The 21,388-nt window shown below is 35.1% G+C and overlaps 1 protein-coding gene across 1 annotated transcript; it reads left to right on the top strand.

Annotated features, from left to right (window-relative positions):
* Nucleotides 1-12,575: 12,575 nt before the first annotated feature.
* On the top strand, nucleotides 12,576-19,966 carry LOC133331933 (carnitine O-palmitoyltransferase 2, mitochondrial-like). The gene is made up of 4 exons (XM_061540320.1): nucleotides 12,576-12,913; nucleotides 18,147-18,875; nucleotides 18,932-19,729; nucleotides 19,829-19,966. Exons 1-4 carry the CDS (start codon nucleotides 12,615-12,617, stop codon nucleotides 19,959-19,961), a joined length of 1,959 nt encoding a protein of 652 aa, XP_061396304.1. The 5' UTR covers nucleotides 12,576-12,614; the 3' UTR covers nucleotides 19,962-19,966.
* Nucleotides 19,967-21,388: the final 1,422 nt, after the last annotated feature.

Genomic DNA, 21,388 nt, shown 5'->3' with positions numbered 1-21,388 from the left:
TTATGCGATTATAGCAATTCACTCGCTTACTAGTGTGAATCTGGAGACGAGGTCTTTTATTCTCCTGTTAACCATAAATCCGCAGCCAAATTCATGTCTCGTTTCATGGCAGCTATTATACAATACGTTATCGTCTGATTTACTTACGCCTGTCCCTTTCCATCGCATTTTCTGTAAGGCAATAATATCGGCTTTATACTTTTTGAGTACATCCGCCAAAGCGAAAACTGCGCCTGTTCTGTACAAGGTGCGCACATTCCAAGTGCAGATTCGCAGATCGTGGTCCCTTATACGCTTGCGGGGGTCGTCAAGATTAGGGGGTTTGGTTTTCTTTTTCTTTGTTTTTCCATAGTAGGAGGGGTTTTCCGAGTGTGGGCAACTATTCCGACGCCTCAATCCATTTTTATACCCTCCACCATAGTATGGAGGGTATATTAATTTTGTCATTCCGTTTGTTACTCATGGAAATATTTATTTGCGTCCGTCTGTCCGACCGTCTGTTGTAATCACGCTATCTTCTGAAGGAATTGAGATAGGGTGCGGAAAATTTGCATAGGTTTGTCTTCTGTCTGCAGGCAGATCAAGTTGGAAGAAATCGGTCCACGTTTAGGCATAGCTCCCATATAACAGTACCCCCCAATTTTCGCGCGTTATTCAACCGAATACGCTGAAGTCCCCATATAACGGTACTTCCTAATTTTCATAATTTGGTGGTTTTGATCGTATTGAGTTCTTAATAGGTACCTCTAAACGAATTTTGTGTGCAGGCAGGTCAAGTTCGAAGATGGGTTTTATCGGCCTTCGTTTAGGTATAGCTCCCACATAAGGGTACCCCCAATTTTCAGTATTTTGGGGTTCTTGAACGAGTTTTTCAGCAAAATTCGCTTAAATTCGGTACATTGGGTTCTTATTGGGTACCAATTTACCCCCCTAAAAATTGTAAATATAGGTCCACTTTTTCTGGTAGCCCCCATATAAGGGTACCGCCCAATTTTCAGTTTTTGCGGAGTTTTGATCGGATTTTTCCATCGAATGGGCTGTAATTTTGTATTTTTGAGTTCTTAACAGGTACCAAATCTCTCCACAAATATATATATATATATATATATATCGGAAGTAGTGGACCGATATTCCCCAACTTCGGACTTGAACTAAGTTTGGAAGAAATAATATGATGGCAAAGTTTGAATGAAATCAACATTTTCTGAAACGGATTTGGTCCAAAGAAACGTGGGGTCTAGAACCAATATTTCGATGAGGGTATAAATATCCATTCAAAATAATTGAATTTTATAATTGGTATACATTATGGTCTACATAGGTCCACTTTTTTGTATGTTCCCTATATTTTCATTTCAATTAACTGTCAGTATACCTATGGTGGAGGGTATCGAAAGTGCGGCCCGGCCGAACTTAACGCTTTCTCACATTTTTTATAGTTCTTATGGGTGAATTCGCGGCACTTATTAGCTCACTATCTCAACGGGTGATTAAAATAGCTACCCCAGATGACACCGCGGGGAGGTCAGTGTCCACAATTGAGATGAAAGAGGGACCAAGATAAGCCTGGACTTCGCCATGTTAAAGCCAATTAGAGCCTTTGCTTGGTATCTATCATCCCCTACGCCACCCCCATACATCTTGTAGTCCTCTGAAAAATATATTCTTTAAAAAATACAAAATTCATCAAACCCAAATCACATATGCCATTTGTTTTATGAGTCCTTTTAATTAAATTATGAAAATAAAATATTTTCGGATTGATTACGTGTTGTAGACATCCAATTCTCCGCTTTTTTGGCCAACTAAAGGCTATTCTGGAATCCTTTGGTTTTTAGTGTACCTTGTATCCATTATAATGAAAATATATGAATATAAATTGTATGAATTTCGATTAAAAGCTGACAATAAATTTCTGTAAACGGGGCACACATGCACACACACCTTCTCATCCTCCCACACATTCAGACATAAATCAGCCATAACCATAGGAATTGCAATTCAAGCAGAGCGAGTGGGAGGGAGGCAGTCTAGCAGCAATGGAGTACGAAACTCATTGAAACCCACTGAAATAAAAGGAAACAGCAAAGCAGAAAAAAACGTAAATGTTTAACAAGACAGAAGCAGAAAATCATGGCGAAAAAAAATCTAAAAATATACTGAAAACCTATAAATTCAATTACACCTGAGAATGCATAAAAATGGCACTTAAAATTAAATGAATCATAAAAAAGAGAATGGCTGCATCTACCTCCCGACAACCGGTATATCTAACTAAATGGTTGAATAGCCAGACCCCGTCTCCTTGTAAAGGATATTAAAAATGAGAGGACTCATATATTTTGTATTCACGTACAGCATCTCATTTGGTTGAGGTAAATTGCAAAAGGATCAATACACACACACACTCAAACACATTCATGAATTTAATAACTGAAATAAAATTCTCAAATTGAAGTCGACAAAAAACACACAGGTATAACCAGTTGAATAGATCTGGCTAAATGACAAAAACATGTACAAGGATTTTATGATCAATTTATGGCATTTTGGATAATGGATAAATTATTTGAGAAGACAAAGGGGATTGGTAATCAAGAAAATGCAAATGATTTACGAGTCGGATTGATTAAGATTAGAGGAAAAAATGCAACCAATGGCAGTGATAGTCCTTGAAAAAATCTATTTCAAAAAATCCACACCATGGATAGTCCTTCAAAAAATCTATTTTAAAAAATCGTCGCCTTGGATAGTCCTTGAAATAAACTACTTTTAAAAAATCCAAGGTTGGGATAGTCCTTGAAAAAATCTATTTTAAAAAATCCACGCCTTGGATAGTCCTTGAAAAATCTATTTTAAAAAATCGTCGCCTTGGATAGTCCTTGAAATAATCTACTTTTAAAAAATCCACGCTTGGGATAGTCCTTGAAAAAATCTATTTTAAAAAATCCACGCCTTGGATAGCCCTTGAAATAAATTTGTTTTAAAAAATCCACGTCATCGATAGTCCTTGAAAAAATGTATTTTAAAAAATTCACGTCATCGATAGTCCTTGAAAAAATGTATTTTAAAAAATTCACGCCATGGATAGTCCTTGAAAAAATCTATTTTAAAAAATCCACGCCTTGGATAGTCCTTGAAAAAATCTATTTTAAAAAATCCACGCCTTGGATAGTCCTTGAAAAAATCTATTTTAAAAAATCCACGCCTTGGATAGTCCTTGAAAAAATCTATTTTAAAAAATCCACGCTTGGGATAGTCCTTGAAAAAATCTATTTTAAAAAATCCACGCCTCGGATAGCCCTTGAAATAAATTTGTTTTAAAAAATCCACGTCATTGATCGTCCTTGAAATAAATTTGTTTTAAAAAATCCACGTCATTGATAGTCCTTGAAAAAATGTATTTTAAAAAATTCACGTCATGGATAGTCCTTGAAAAAATGTATTTTAAAAAATTCACGTCATGGATAGTCCTTGAAAAAATTTATTTGGAAAAATCCACGCCTTGGATAGTACTTGAAAAAATCTATTTTAAAAAATTCACGTCATGGATAGTCCTTGAAAAAATTTATTTGGAAAAATCCACGCCTTGGATAGTCCTTGAAAAAATCTATTTTAAAAAATCCACGCCTTGGATAGTCCTTGAAAAAATCTATTTTAAAAAATCCACGCCTTGGATATTCCTTGAAAAATTCTATTTTAAAAAATCCACGCCTTGGATGGTCCTTGAAAAAATCTATTTTAAAAAATCCACGCCTTGGATAGTCCTTGAAAAAATCTATTTTAAAAAATCCACGCCTTGGATAGTCCTTGAAAAAATCTATTTTAAAAAATCCACGCCTTGGATAGTCCTTGAAAAAATCTATTTTAAAAAATCCACGCCTTGGATAGTCCTTGAAAAAATCTATTTTAAAAAATCCACGCCTTGGATAGTCCTTGAAAAAATCTATTTTAAAAAATCCACGCCTTGGATAGTCCTTGAAAAAATCTATTTTAAAAAATCCACGCCTTGGATAGTCCTTGAAAAAATCTATTTTAAAAAATCCACGCCTTGAATAGTCCTTGAAAAAATCTATTTTAAAAAATCCACGCCTTGGATAGTCCTTGAAAAAATCTATTTTAAAAAATCCACGCCTTGGATAGTCCTTGCAAAAATATTCTTTAAAAAATCCACGCCTTGGATAGTCCTTGCAAAAATATTCTTTAAAAAATCCACGCCTTGGATAGTCCTTGCAAAAATATTCTTTAAAAAATCCACGCCTTGGATAGTCCTTGCAAAAATCTATTTTAAAAAATCCACGTCTTGTAAAAAAACCACGCTTTGACTAGTCCTTGAAAAAATCTATTTTAAAAAATCCACGCCTTGAATAGTCCTTCAAAAACTCTATTTTAAAAAATCCACGCCTTGAATAGTCCTTCAAAAACTCTATTTTAAAAAATACACGCCTTGAATAGTCCTTGAAAAAATCTACTTTTAAAAAATCCACGCTTGGGATAGTCCTTGAAAAAATCTATTTTAAAAAATCCACGCCTTGAATAGTCCTTCAAAAAATCTATTTTAAAAAATCCACGCCTTGAATAGTCCTTGAAAAAATCTACTTTTAATAAATCCACGCCTTGGATAGTCCTTGAAAAATGTATTCTTTAATAAATCCACGCCTTGGATAGTCCTTGAAAAATGTATTCTTTAATAAATCCACGCCTTGGATAGTCCTTGAAAAATGTATTCTTTAATAAATCCACGCCTTGGATAGTCCTTGAAAAAATGTATTTGGAAAAATCCACGCCTTGGATAGTTTTTGAAAAAATGTATTTTAAAAAATCCACGCCTATGTTGGTCCTTCAAAAATATATTGAGCAAATTTTTAAGGACATACATACCTATATATATATATATATACATTGCATCATAATATACTGCAGTTGATAATTTGTTTTGTGGATTTCAGTTCATTAACAACATTTGTGTCACAATATTCTGTTTAAGTGGTGTTTGTTGTTTTTCTTCTTCTGTCCTGCTAACGGTCAAAAATTCAAAATACCCAAAGAACAACAATAGCAAAAATTATAATTTTGTTGACTTTGACCACTAATTAAAAATGAACTTTACTGAGAAGAGTCCTACATGCAATTCAAATTAAAATGATGTGAGGTTGAAAAAAAAAACAATTGCAACAAAAAGCATAAATGACACATTTACACGCGGCTAAAAATATAAAACGAGTGCAATGCTGAGTGTGTGCTTGGCGGTTTGACCACATTATCGGCAACCATATCATCATCCTGAGCCGCGACATCATTAACTCGGATAGTGCAGGGCAGCATCATCATCACGGTCATTATTATTATTATGATTATTGCTATTATTATAACCAACAAGCTCATTGTCCTCTTCATTATCATTGATGTCATTTTGGATCTGGATGTCTGTGTTGCCATATTGAACCTTTTATTCCTACCAAAATTGTACTTTAAAACTCGACCGGAATGAATATGGTCCATGTTGAGAAATCTGCAACAGTCTGATTTTTAGGACGTTGTGCTGACTTCTACTCTTAATCTGGTTGTGGACCTTGCTTCGGTTTTTATGAGTACTTCACCAACGATTTTCAGGACTTCAGCACCTGAAATAGAGACACAAAAAACATTAGTTATAATGAATAATAAATAAACTCCTAAAATAATTACCTTTGACCAGTTGGGATTTTCAATACCATACCTATCCGTTTTTCAAATTAGTGTTAAATTCGTATCCATTTGCCAGGCCAATGGTCATTATCAAATCATTTGGAATGTCTTCCGCAATGATGACCATCCTCTAAATTTGTATTCCCCCTTCCACCAAAAATGGCAACACCGACCATTGTCTCTTCTATTATTATCCACATCATATCCAAACGAATTGACTTGACTGACTGAATCATTGCTTAATTAAAAGTGAAATATTTTGGTTTTTATTTTTGTAACCTCCAACTGACCCCATGCCAAACCATACAATTTGATAAATTGGACGATGCAAAAGATAGCAAAAATGTTTATCGACAAAAAGTTTACATTAAATTATGAACGGTGAAGTTAATAAAAACAAAATAATGTATGCATCTCCTTTTTGTTATATATTTGGTTAAATCAGAATCACATATTTAATATAGTAAATTAAAAATATCACAGAAATGAATAGCGACATCAAAATGGCAAGTTTATTAAAATTAAAAAATAAACGTCGTTATGTTCGCATGGGCTGAACTTTTTATTAAGACATTATCCTTGTTAAATGTCTGTTAATATATAGTTTATGTTCTAAAAAATTGAAAAATTTCTTCAATAAACCGGAAATTACAAATTACAACTACCTTGGTAGGATGTCTCAAACTTGCTAAATATCGAAAATGAGGACAATATTAAAACATGGACCTATACTGTTGAGTTTTTATACCCTTCACCACACTGTGGTACAGGGTATTATATCTTTGTGCATATGTTTGTAACAGGCAAAAATAATCGAAATAGACCCATGGTTCCTTTTGAGAATATGCATAGAATCACTTTCTGAGTCGATTTATGCATGTCCGTCCGTCCGTCTGTCTGTCCATGTTAAATTGTAAACAAAGTACAGGTCGCATTTATGATCCGAATTGGATGAAATTTGGTATAGGTCACTTATTTGGCCCAAGGACGAACCCTATTGAAATTGGGAAAATTCGATTCAGATTTAGATATAGCTCCCATATATATATATATATATATTTAACCGATTTAATGTAAACGGTCCCTATATATCTTTCGATTTGCACGAAATTTGGTACAGCCTAATCATTTAGGTCTATGATGTCTGCCAAGTTTCGTGAAAATCGGTCCAGATTTAGATATAGCTCCCATATATAGTTTCGTCCGATTTCATGTAAATGGTGCACCAAAGTCCCTATATATCCCTCGATTTGCACGAAATTTGGCATAACGTACTGAATTAAGCCTAGAATTATGTCTGCCAAGATTCGAGAAAATCGGTCCAGATTTCTATATAGCTCCCATATATAGTTTCGTCCGATTTCATGTAAATGGTGAACCAAAGTCCCTATATATCTTTCGATTTGCACGAAATTTGGCATAACGTACTGAATTGAGCCTAGAGTGATGACTGCCTTGTTTCGTAAAAATTTGTCCAGATTTAGATATAGCTCCCATGTATAGTCTCGTTCAATTTCATGTAAATGGTGCACCAAAGTCCCTATATATCCTTCGATTTGCACGAAATTTGGCATAACGTACTGAATTGAACCTAGAATGATGTCTGCCAAGTTTCAAGAAAATCGGTCCAGATTTAGATATTGCTCCCATATATAGTTTCGTCCGATTTCATGCAAATGGTGCACCAAAGTCCACATATATCATGCAGTTTGCACGAAATTTGGCATAACTGAAAAGTGGCATACTGAATTGAGTCTAGAATGATGTCTGCCATGCTTCGTGAAAATCGGTTGAGATTTTGATGCAGCTCCTTATATTATAAATTGATTTTAAGTAATTGACGCACCAAGGAATCAATAGGATAGGAACAAAACGTACTGAAAATAGTATAACCTAAACTGTGACAAGTTTCGTTGGAATCGGTTCATATTTGGATATAGCTTCCATATATATTTTCGTCCGATTTGAAGTAAATGGTGCATCAAACTCCTCATGTTTGTCAGATTGTCTGAAATGTTGCTGAATGTACAAAATTGAGCATAGAATTACGTAGATCTAGGTAGATTCACATTTAGATATATATCACACATTTTATTTCATACAATTTCATGATAATAGTCCTGTTTAATATACCCATAGTGGTGAAGGGTATCATATAGTCGGCCCGTCCGACTTTACTACTTTCCTTACTGGTTTACTCTTCACAAACCCGAAATGTCAAAATGGGAAAATTCGGCTGAATCTTTCGAAATACAGCAAATGTGACGTCAAGTCATGGATCTATATTGAACATTTCATTCAAAGATGCTTTTCGCCCTCCAATATGCCAGAATATCAAATGACAGTTATTTCAAAAATACCAAAATATGCCTGGACCTACGTCATAAATTTTCTGCATAGATAATTGTAATTGGATCTGTGTCTAAACTTCGACCTATCTATTTTCCTTGAAAAAAATCAATTTTAAAAATCCATGAAGAAAAGAACTGAGAGCCGTCTATACTGCTAGCGTTCTTCAGAACGGCATTTACTCGTAGCCAACTTCGTCAGTGTAAATTCTATTGAGACCTGCTCGATAGGCGTCGTAATATAAAGACTCCATTTTAAAAATTTGGAACTCTCTCTGAATTAAATTCCTAAAATTTCCACCATAGAGTATTGACATTTGTTATCAATTACGTTTCCCACACCACGCGGAGCTATGTTATACTGTAAATACTTCTAATCTAAAAATAATGGGGGTGGGTATAGGAAACATACAAAAAACTGGACCTATACCGACAATTGAACCAAATGATTGTTGTGATGGACACGAAATACAATTTTTAATGGGAAATTTTTTCTACAATCTTATAACCCCAAAACGTTGTACGATATTGATAACGCATGTCAGGGTTTGATATGTGGAAACATCCTTAAAATACTGTAATTTATAAGGTCAAGTTATATATCTTCATATAAATCGGGAAAATATTGATTACATCGTGTAGGAATGCCCAATTAAGTACCGATATAGCTCAATTTCGAATTTAATATTTTAGTTTTGTATCTCATTCACCTTAAGATTAAAAATACCAAAAATTGAGAGGTATCATTATATGGGGCCTATGCCTAAATACGGGCCGATGAAATTATACATGAAATTATAGTTTTTTATGCCACTCTCCTAAAACCTGGAATGGAAAAGTAAAAACCTTTCGGTTGGAAAATTAAATGTAAAACGGCATATATACTAGAACTTTTTACCGGGTTAACCTACTTTATGAGGATTTATTTGACATATATGCAAAGGAATTGACAATTGAAACCCACTGGGTTAACGAAATCCGGTTAAATGTAAACGTACTATAAGCTTTTTCGGCTAAAAAGTTTCAAAATGTTTTAAAACGACTTCTTTAATGCTGAAGTTGGTTATATATAAAATTCAATCAATAAACTTATGTATCTTTCGCCTATCTTTAAAAGAAACTGTGAAATCCCCGACCGAACACCGTCTATCCAGACCTAATTGGAAATTAAAAGAAGGGAAACAAATAAAAATGTGGTTATTTTCGGTCAGGCCGAAGTAGGTTCGAAACTTCCACCTTAAGAAAATATTCTTGAAAAATCCACGCCTAATAGCTTAGATGGCCCTTGAGAAAATATTCTTTAAAAATAATAGTTTTGATGTTCCTTGAAAAAAATATTGAAAATTATCTGGGGAGATGTATATTTTTACCAAAAAGCTGAAATGCCAAAGTACAACCTCTTATTTAAACCAGTAAGGGAAGTAGTAAAGTCGGACTGGGCCGACTATATTATACCCTTCACCACTTTGGGTAAATTCTACATATGTATCCTAACATATGTAGAATATATCTGAACCGATTTCAGGGAAACTTGCCAGAGACTAATTTATATTACATCAGTTCGTCGTGTCAATCGGCCTACCTATGGATCTTTTCACGAAGCTTAGCAACATAATTCTAGACTTAATTCAGTACCCTATACCAAAATTCGTGCAAATCGAAAGATATATGGGACTTTGGTGCACCAATTATATATAATCGGACGAAAATATATATGGGAGCTATATCTAAATCTGAACCAGAGATTTGGTGCACCAATTACCTAAAATCGGATGAAAATATATATGAGAGCTATATCTAAATCTGGACCGATTTTTCCCAATTTCAATAGGGGTTGTCCTTGGGCCAAATAAGTGACCTATGCCAAATTTCATCCAATTCGGATCATAAATGCGACCTGTAATTTGTTTACAATTTAACATGGACAGACAGACGGACGGACATGTCTAAATCGACTTAAAAAGTGATTCTATGCATATTCTAAAAAGGAACCATGTGTCCATCTCGTTTCCTTTTGCCTGTTACAAACATAAGCACAAAGCCATAATACCCTGTACCATAGTGTGGTGAAGGGTACAAAAATGCGAACAACTTCGAACTACCAAAAATTGGCTGGATATTTATGTGGGGGCTATGTGAAAACATGAACCTATAATGTTGATTCTCTGGGCAGATGACATTCTGTACATCATTCAGTTAAAATTTTTTGTTTCAGTCGGACACACATTATGACATGGGTGAACTATTGGGGTATCGAACATATATATGGGAGCTATATCGATTATCTCCAATTTCAATATGGTTCGTCCTTGAACCAAATAAGTAAGCTGTGCCAAATTTCACCCAATTCTGATCAGAAATGTAATCTGTACTTTGTCCAAAATTTTACAGACGGACGGACATTTATAAATCGACTCAGAAATGATTCTATGTAAAGGGTGTCTCATCTAGAACGCAATTTTTAAATTCGGTGCCATTCGAAGTGTCATTAGTATTTGAACAATTGTTATTGTTCGCTAGTAGAAGGTACGAGTTAAGTAAAAATGTAGCGCTACTTGAATATTTATTTCTCACGAATAACGTGGATACTGGTTTGTGTAACATCAGGTGAAGACGGTTTTTTATTAGTATGTATATTTATTCGTGTGTTGATATATCAATTACATAAGTGGAGCGTATATGTATTTCTTCATTGCAAAACATTTCGAAGTATAAGTCGAAGACCCCTTGATCTCAATACCGAAAGTTCTATATGACCAGAATAAACTCAGATTATAGATGAGATCGAATAACATAATCCTGAAATGAGGTGACACGAACTTTCCAAAACTACACGTTGTTTTGTAAAATTCCATATCTGCTCTTCTCAGTTTGGAAAAAGTAATAATTTTACATACCTGTACAATTTCACACATATATTCATATATATTTTTTAAATTTCAAATTCTGCTCTGATACTTATATTGCTACTTCCTTGAATTATTCAGATTTCGATTTAAATTTACTTTAGACCTAAGTCTAGAAAATTCACATCGTTCTAGACCTAAGTCTAGAACGATGTGTGTTAAATTTCGTGAAATTCGGTTCAGATTTAGATATAGCTCCCATATATATTTTCGTCAGTTTTTGTGTAAATGGTGCACCAAAGTCCCAATATATCCTTCCATTTGCACGAAATTTGGATTTATAAGTAAATGGAGAACTCAAAATATAGCCGAACATGTGACAAGTTTCGATGAAATCGGTTTAGATTTCGATATTTTGCTTTAAATTTATTTACATAACTTTGTCCCATTGTAAGAAGCAACTCTATATCTGACCAAAATTTAGTATAGGTTGCAGAATGGCATGTTTCATTTCATGTTAATGGTCCTTCAAAAATGCAACGTCTTTTAGGATACCATCTGTTGAATATACTCAAAGTGGTGAAGGGTATCATATAGTCGGCTCCGTCCGACTTTACTTCTTTCCTCACTGGTTTTTTGATAACAAATGCAATACCTCACCTTGTTCACCATATTGGGACATAAACCATCAGCCAATGAACTTACTTACTTCGACCTTACTCTTGGATTTCTCAAACACAAGTATAAATATCTTGCTTCAGATCTTGCCCGTATTCACAAATATTGATATTTACAAATTGTTTCCCAAAAGAGTTGCACTTCAATAACTCCTGGCATACGGTCGAACCTTCCCTAACGTAAGAATTTCAAATTTAATTCCATATTTTAGACCACTACCCATATTTTAGACCACTAGACCACTATCTCTTGATGACAAATATAATGCCTCACACTTCATATTGGAACACACACCATAATCCAAGAACTTGCGGATTCTTAATAGTTTTCAAATTTTCACATTCCAAATTTGCTGTAACTTCTTATTCTTCAATGATTTCGACTCTATTACGAGTTTGATCTATTGTTGGATTTCACAAACACAAAGATGCAAGTCCTGCTTCAGACCTTGCCAGTGTTCACAAATATTATATTTTCCCAAACTCCTTTATGTACGGATTTCTGCACAATATGATTTTATCGATATTTTATGCTAGTTCTTCAATAAAAATATTTATAACTATTATTGAACGAATGATTTGTTTTATTATTAGAATGGAATAAACCAAATTAATATTTACTTGCTCACATGGTACAATGCTTCCTCAAATCCACACACAAAACGCCAGACGCCGTCTGTGTGTTCAATCATTTTGTAATAGATTAAAGCAATATCAATGCACGACAGCCCTACATCAACAGCAAAGCAAACAGCTGTTCTTTGTTGTTTTCCTTTGCGGGAGGTTTGTTGTTGTTTTGTGTTTGCCCCGGCACAAACAATCAAGCAAACATATTGGACTTTGTGTTTTGTTTTGTCTTCGTTCAAGTGGTAGTCAGTCAGTGACGAAAGATTAATTTTGCAAAAATTGTTTTTAGTTAATAACAACAACTACATATTTGGAAATAGGTTAACAAGTAAAAATCGAAAGTAGTGAAAATGGTGCGCGGTCAATTAGCTATTTATACCAGTGGACAATTATTGTCACGATCCTGGGCAAAATGTCAAACGAAGCCAATGATCTTACGCTCGATGGCAACATCTTCATCAGATTCGGATTCCTATCAATATTTGCAACGTTCCAAGCTGCCAACCATGTATTTTCAAAAATCCCTGCCACGTCTTCCCATTCCATTGGTCGAAAAGACTTGTGAACGTTTCTTAGCCGCCATTCAACCCATAACAACAGATGAGGAGTTTGCCCACACGCAACAAGTTGTTGGTGAATTTAAATCGAATGAAGCTGCCGAGTTGAATGCTATGTTGAAATTAAAGGATGAGGCAAACAAACATACAAGTTATATATCGGAACCATGGTAAGTTTATGGACCGTACGAAACTAAAAATTAATCAGAGAACAATATAAAGTGTAAAATGTATAAATTCCATTGTCCGCCGGTCCATCCATGTATTTTTGTGAATAAAGTACAGGTCGCATTCATGGTCCAATTTGGATCAAATTTGGAACAGTTCACTTATTTAATTCATGGACGAACAGTTCACTTATTTGATTCAAGGACGAACCCTATTGAAATTGGAGAAAATCTGTTCAGATATAGTTTCGTCCGATTTTATGTAAATGATGCACCAAACTCCCAATATTTGTCCGATTGGGGCAAAATTTTGCACAGCGCACTGAAACAGGTCCATACTTATGTGTGTGAAGTTTTTTTTTGGAATCGGTTTAGATTTATATAGCTCCCATAGTTTCGTCCGATTTTATGTGAATGATGCACCAAACTCCAATTATTTATCTTCCAACCAATTTGTTTATATTATTACAATGGAATAAACCAAATTAATATTTACTTGATCGCAATATTTCTCCGATTGGCACAAAATTTTGCACAGCGCACTGACTCAGTTCCATAGTTATGTCTGCGATGTTTTGTTAAAATCGGTTCAGATTTAGATATGCACCAAACTCTCAATATTTGTCCGATTGGGATAAAATTTTGCACAGAGCATGTCTGCGAAGTTTTGTTAAAATCGGTACACATAACCAAACTCCCAATATTTGCCCGATTGGGACAAAATTCTGCACAGAATACTGAATTAGTTCCAGACTGATGTCTGCGGTGTTTTGTTAAAATCAGTTCAGATTTAGATATAGCTCCCATATATAGCTTCGTACGATTTTTTGTGAATGATACATCAAATTCCCAATATTTGTCCGATTGAGCAAAATTATGCAATTGAGGAAAAAATGATGTGTGATAAGGTTAGTTGAAATCGGTTCATATCTTGATATAGGTCTTATATATATTTTCGTTCGATTTCATGTAAATGGTGCACCGAAGAGCATATGTTTGTTCGATTTACACGAAAGTTGACTGATGGTATTAAATTGAATATAGAGTGATTCCAAAAATAGGTGTATGCAACGGTTGCTCAATTAGGTCCATGTGTCCACCAAAGAATCCAAGTCTGTCCGTTTGAATGCAATTTTTCTTTGATTTCAGAATGGTATGTGTATGGTTTTTTTTTTTTTATTGGTTCTAATATCTTTCTAGATAGAACATTTAATTTCGCCCGATTCCATCTCCATGGTCCTCCAAAGATTCTATTCTATAAGGAAAGATCAGTAAGGAAAGATCAAACTTCGGACGGGGCCGACTATATAAAAGATGTTCATATGTGCAATATCATGTAGAGGTCCATTGAAATGGAATCGGGCGAAATTATATTAGTGACGTACATAGATAGGTATTTTAACTAATTTAAAACTACCCATACACATACCATTCTGAAATTTATGAAAAATTAAATGTCATTAAATGGCAAACATGGTTTCTTTCGTGTGCCATATGGATCTAATTGAGATCGCACTGTCCAAAATTTTATCTCGGTCGGAGAAACGTTTATTACCTGGTCCGTAATTTGAATGAACTCAGACGAATTCCATTCAATTCCTTCTGCCAAAATGTCGTGTAAGTCGAACAAACATAGGCATAAACAAGGAACTTAACACATATCATTATTGACTCAATGGCATTCGCTATGCAAAACCTTGGTTTTTTGTGCACCATTAAAAAAATCCTGCGAAATATTTGGGATCTATATCTAAATCTGAACAGATTTCAACAAAACTATGCATACGTCAATCTGAACCTAGCTAAGTACGCTGCCCAAAATTGTGTCTCAATCTAACAAATATTGGGAGTCTAGGTTGGGGGTGTACGGTTGTTAGTAACAACCGTCCACTCGGAGACTAATGTTCATTGTGATCATCCTTTTTACCTGCAAAGAGGAAAAAAAGAGAGAGTGGAAGGGCAAGGAGAAAATATAGCGGGAGAAGAAGAGCGGATAAATGGTTATTTTAGCCATGTCAGATTTTTGACAAAGCCTAGGATCTGGTTAGGGTCTATTTTAGAGAAGAAGGCTAGATTATCAATTACATATCTTCCAAACTGTTTATGTCTTCTGCCAATCAGCGATGGACATTTACAGAGGATATGTTCAATTGTTTCTAGGTCTTCTTCGTCCTCACATAGACAACAGTAATCCTCTCCGCTGGAGTCCCACTTCGAAGTGAGAGATCCAATCTTGCAGTAACGTGTTATGATCCCCACAATGATTTTGATCTTTCTCTTGTTCAGATAGCTTTTGAGATTCTGGAACCAGGTTCTCTCGACCATCTGTTGCCGACTACTTCGCCGTAGAACAAGCGGATTTTGCTAATGAAATAGCCAATGGGTAGTTGCACAGATTTTAATCGGAAGGTTGGACGACTGTGAACCCACCTTGAGCAAGCTCGTCGGCTATCTCGTTCCCTTCTATGTTGCTATGTCCTGGAACCCAGCATAAATTAACTATCCGTCATAGGTTGAGGTTATAGTGCACGACTTTTAAGTCTTGAGGGACCTATAATAACCGGTCTATATAATCACCGGTCTTGTATTATCGGCAGTAAGTGTTTTGACTTAGACCCAGGGTTCCTATTGAGAATATGAATGGAATCACTTTCTGAGTCGATATAAGAATATCCGTTCGTTCCGAATTGAATGGAAATTGACACATATCACTTATTTGGCCCAGGGACGAACAGTAACGAAATTGGTGAAATTCGGTTGAGATTTAGATATAGCTCCCACAAATTTTTTCTTTCGATTTTATGTAAATGGAGCATCAAACTCCCAAAGTTTTTCCCGATTGATACAACATTTTGCACAGAGTACTGAATTAAGTAGAAGTTTTGTTGAAATCGGTTCGGATTTAGATGTAGCCCCCATATATATTTCGTCCAATTCTATATGAATGGTGCACCAAATTCCCAGACATTGTACGATTGAGACGAAATTTTGCACGAGTACAGATTGACTCTGTAACTATGGTCCATTACCACATGTCGGGCAGATGTTCAGCGCCATTCCAATAAAATATGATGCGGCAGCAACTATTCCCTTTTCATCTAGTACCTGATTAGACGAAGCAGTAGGTATTCTTCTGCTCCTACGGATAACAGGTGTTCTCCGAGGATATATTTCAATCCGCATTATTTAATTGTTTCTTTAACGGTTTTAGTGTAATTTTTCTTCAATCCAGCTTGATAGGCATCTTTTGGAATGTCTCGGGGTGGAATAAAAATTATTGCCGTCGTTGTTTTATGTTTAGATATGTCCATTACATGCCCATTGTTCTTTTTTATAAACTCTGCGTTTACAACACCTCGGAAAATTCGGCGGGTCCCCATAAATAAAACTATGCAACAAAATCGAGCCCATAGTCTGGGAAGTGGAAAATGCCTTTTATGAAAGCCCTTGGCGAGTATACTAAGAACCCTGAAGGACGAATTTGTCATAGGTCGAAGATGATAAAAACTTACAAATATCGATTTCTGATCTTTGAGGACCCTATCTAAAAACTTATGATTTCGGTTCAAGAAAATATGGACGAAAAAGGCAATCAAGAACACGAGATAGAAGTGGGATATGTTTTAGAAAAATGTTCCTCATTCGATTCAACTGAAAACATATCATCTCGAAAATAACCTGCAATAGCCGCAAACAAAGATACAAATATATTTATTTATGAACTTTAAAAAACATTATATGTAGAATGTGTCAATCTTGTTTGTAAACCCTTCACCACACTGTAGTACAGGGTATTATGTCTTTGTGCATATGTTTGTAACAGGAAAAAGGAAACGAGATAGACCCATAGTTCCTTTTGAGAATATGCATAGAATCACTTTCTGAGTCAATTTATGCATGACCGTCCGTTCGTATGTTGGTGTTAAATTGTAAACAAATTGTAAACAGGTCGCATTTATAATCCGAATTGGATTGAATTTGGCACAGCTCATTCATTTGGCCCAAGGACAAATCCTATCAAAATTGGGAAAAATCGTTTCAGATTTATATAGCTTCCATATATATTTTCGTCCGAATGGTTCAACAAAGTCCCTATATAGCCTTCGATTTACACGAAATTTGGCATAGCGTACTGAATTAAGCCTAGAGTGACGTCTGTCTAGTTTCGTGAAAATCGTTCCAGATTTAGTTATAGTATAGTTCCTATATATATTTTCGTCCGATTTAATGTAAATGGTGCACCAAAGTCAATATATATCTTTCTATTTGCACGAAATTTGGCATAACGTACTCAATTTTACCTAGAGTTATGTCAGCTAAGTTTCGTGAAAATCGGCCCGGGTTTAGATATAGCTCGCATATATAGAGTTTCGTCAGATTTAGGGTAAATGGTGCACCAAAGTCCCTATATATATTCCGATTTGCGCGAAATTTGCTATAGCGTACTGAAATCGGTTGAGATTTAAATATAGCACTCTTATATATAATCGATTTATTTTAAGTAATTAAGGAACCAATATATGTCTGATAGCAACAATACGTACTGAAATTAGTATAACCTAACCTGTGACAAGTTTCGTTGAAATCGGTTCATTTTTGGATATAGCTTCCATATATATTTTCGACCGATTTTAAGTAAATAGTGCATTAAACTCCTCATGTTTGTCAGATTGACATGCAATTTTACACAACTTACAAAATGTAGCATAGAATAATGTAGTTCTGTTTTCTAGAAGTACAGACATAGCCCAACGGATGTCCTATTGATATTTGTTTGAAGTCGATTTACATAATTTTGTCTCATTGTAACAAACGAATGACATGTTTATGGATTGATCTATGTCGATTAATATTTAGATAAGTATCACATATTTTAGTTCATCCAATTTCATGTTAATAGTCCTGTTTAATATATCCATAGTTGTGAAGGGTATCATATAGTCGGCCCTGTCCGACTTTACTGAAAAAGAGTGTAATTTGTCATTCTTGTCCCCATATAATAGTATCGAACGATTTTAAATATTTTGAATGTCCACCTGCTGACGGGGAATGTGAAATTTTCGGTCCGTTCGAACTTAATGAGTCATTTACTTTTTGAAGTCTAAAAGGTAAATCCTTCCTTTTGTTTATGCTATAAAATTTTTGACAGGCAAACGTTATGACCGCTCTTTACCTAGTTTAATTATTTCAAAATTCCTTCCACTAATTCCTAGTACTATCCTTCTCCCCATTCTAGGTTTGATATGTATCTAAAAGACCGTGCACCACTACCACTCAACTACAATCCACTGTTGGCTATGAAAAACGATACTCGACCCGAATATCAACATCAGCTGGTGAAGGCGGCCAACATCATTATAACATCTTTGCGTTTTTGGCGTTCACTGCAAGCCGGCTGCCTGGAACCTGAAGTTTTTCATATGAATCCTAAGAAAAGTGATACTGAAAGTTATCGTCGTTGGATGCGTCTTACGCCACAAATTGTAGCAATCTATGCATCATATGCATTCAAAGCATTCCCCTTGGATATGGTACAATATGAACGTCTGTTTGGTACATCACGTATACCGGGCGAGGAACGAGATCATTTGGTACAATCCCCAAATTCTAAACACATCATGATTATGCGTCGTGGTAATATTTATGCTGTAGATGTTTTAAATGAAAATGGTTTGATTGAAAGGCCACAAGAGATTTTGGCTCGTTTAAATGCTGTTGTAAAGATGGATGAAACTAAAGCTGCGGCAGAAGTTCCTATTGGTGTTTTAACCGCTGGGCAACGTAACGAATGGGCTCGTGTACGCGAGTATATGATTAAGAGTGCGGTAAATAATGAGTTGTTGACTCAGCAAATTGATAATGCTTTGTTCTGCATTTGTTTGGATACTGAAGAGGATGCGGTTTATAGTGAAAGCAATCCAATTCCAGCTTTTAAGAATTTGTTGGCCGGTAAGGGCACAAATAGGTAAGATTTGATGTGGAATTAAAAAAGGTTTTGTTTTAATAATATTTTTCCCCTAGATGGTTTGATAAATCCCTTTCAATGCTGTTGACTGCCGATGGTACAGCGGCCATTAATTTCGAACACACTTGGGGTGATGGCGTGGCGGTTCTGCGTTACTTCAATGAAGTCTATAAGGAAACGTTGAATAAACCTTTCCTAAGCACTGAAGATTTAAAGACGGTTTCCCAGATTTCAGTTGACAATGCCAAGGTGCGTTATCTTAACTTCGAAATCGATGATAAACTCAAGGAGGAAGTTCGCAAAGCCTATGAACAGAATCAAAAGAATGTAACTGCTTTGAATATGCAAATGTTGATTTATCCCAAATTAAGTAAACAGGCTTGTAAAACTGATCGTTTAAGTCCGGATTCCATTATGCAGTTATCTTTCCAATTGGCCTATAAACAGGCATTCGGCAAATATGTTGGCACATATGAGTCGTGTAGTACCGCTGCATTTAGACATGGGCGCACTGAAACCATGAGACCCTGCACCATGGCCACCAAAGAATTTTGTGATAGTGTTTTGTCATCGCAACGAGATTTTGATGCCAAAAAACTGAGGTCACTTATCGATAAATGTTCCACCTATCACAGTCAATTGACCAAAGATGCTGCCATGGGCCAGGGATTTGATCGTCATTTGTTTGCCCTAAAACACACTGCCGTCATAAACAATGAACCCATACCTAAACTCTATGATTTGGAGGCCTATAAACGTATTAATTATAATATTATAAGTACCTCTACACTTTCATCGGATGGTTTGTTATCCGGTTCATTTGGTCCCGTTGTACGTGATGGTCTGGGCATAGGGTAAGCGTTTTCTTTTCTATTGTTTTACCTTTCTAAACATGTTCTAATTTCCCTTACCTTCCTTATTTATTTTTTCTCTGTTTCACTTTTATGTTTCAGCTATTCCATACAAAACGAAATGTGCGGTGTGGTGGTAACATCCTACGAGAACGGTTGCAATGGCCAAGAGTTCATATCGAGTTTAGAACAATCATTTAACACAATACGACGTGTCATTGATGAAAGCAAATAAGAATTTTCTCTAATTGCAATGAGTCGACTGGGGTCGAACTTATACTGTCTGCCTACTTGTCACCCATTTCCTCTTTTAAGTTATAAGTTCAACGTTTTTTCTTGCATTTTTGCCTTACAATTATCGATAAAAAAAACTACGAGATTATTGTAATATGTTTTTTGTGATTGTATTTATTTTATTGTAAAATCATTGTAATTTTTTTGCCTTTATTTTTTAAACAATTTTTTTTGCATTTCCTCATTTATATTAAGAGAAACGATTAAGAAGCAATTTAGATTTATTTATTTTTCCTTACATTTATATTATAAAAGTCAATAAAGTTAACAATCAAGTTCTTCAAGAGCAAATTGATGGCACGAAAATTCTTAAGATCGTACACAGTCCTTCATATGCAAAATATCTTCACATCATATGCAATATATCTTCAACACTACCACTTAACTACAATCCACTATGAGCCATGAAAAATGATAATCGACACGAATATCAACATCAGCTGGTAAATGCGGCCAACATAATTATAACATCGTTGAGGTTTTGACGTTCACTCCAATGGTGCAGCCTGAAATCTGACGTATTTCATAAACAACCTACATGCAATGACCTTTGTGGAAGAATTTTGAATGTACACCACATGCCGATCTTAACGACGTTTTCAAAATAGTTAACTTATTTGGTTGGTGTGTTGGAATTGTCTGGCCGTCCGTCTGTTTGGAAACTTAAATCAAGCTCGAAAAGAGGGGAAAAATGGTCAAAATTTTGGTGAAAAGAACTTCGTATTAATAGCTTCTTTTGTAAAGAAGTGCTGTAGCCACATTAGTGACTGCACATCCCCAAACCTAAATCTAACATACATCATTGCAGATCCAATGGGTTCACATTTTGAACTTGGGATTTGGAAGTTTTAGTCACATTTTCTTACCGAATGGACTGTAATTTGGCCTTGCGGATTTTTGGTGTGTGAAATTTATTTGACAGGAAGAAGTATGGATCTCTTTATTAGGTTTTTGGTGATCTTAGGTATATATTCCAATCGAAATGACAATATTTTGTGCAGTGATGTGGGGTTTATATAGTAGCCTGTCCGATTTTAGTTCTGCGCTTACGGGTTTAGTATTTTGAAAGTCGAAGCTACGCATCTTAACTGAATTGGTGTTATTTTGGCATTATGATTTTTAACCGACTTTCGGTATTTTGATGGTTTAAACCACGTTTCTGATTTTATGTATTTTTTAAAATGTTACTCCTCAATTTTCAGTTCATATATTATTCTGATCCGAACAGTTCTAACCGTATATTGTTATTATGCAAAATACGCATATTTCGAACAATAAAACGCCGAATAATGCGCATGAGAAAAAACGAAGAACTTCACAATATGCGTGGTTTTGAAACGAATCAATGTGTGTGTGCGTTATTTTTTT

The sequence above is a fragment of the Musca vetustissima genome, unplaced genomic scaffold, assembly GCF_032173495.1.
Source record: "Musca vetustissima isolate MV318-11 ecotype Yass unplaced genomic scaffold, APGP_CSIRO_Mvet_v1 utg88226, whole genome shotgun sequence".
NCBI lineage: Eukaryota > Metazoa > Arthropoda > Insecta > Diptera > Muscidae > Musca > Musca vetustissima.
Note: the sequence above shows the minus strand (reverse complement) of the source record. Positions and strands in the feature narration are given on the sequence as shown.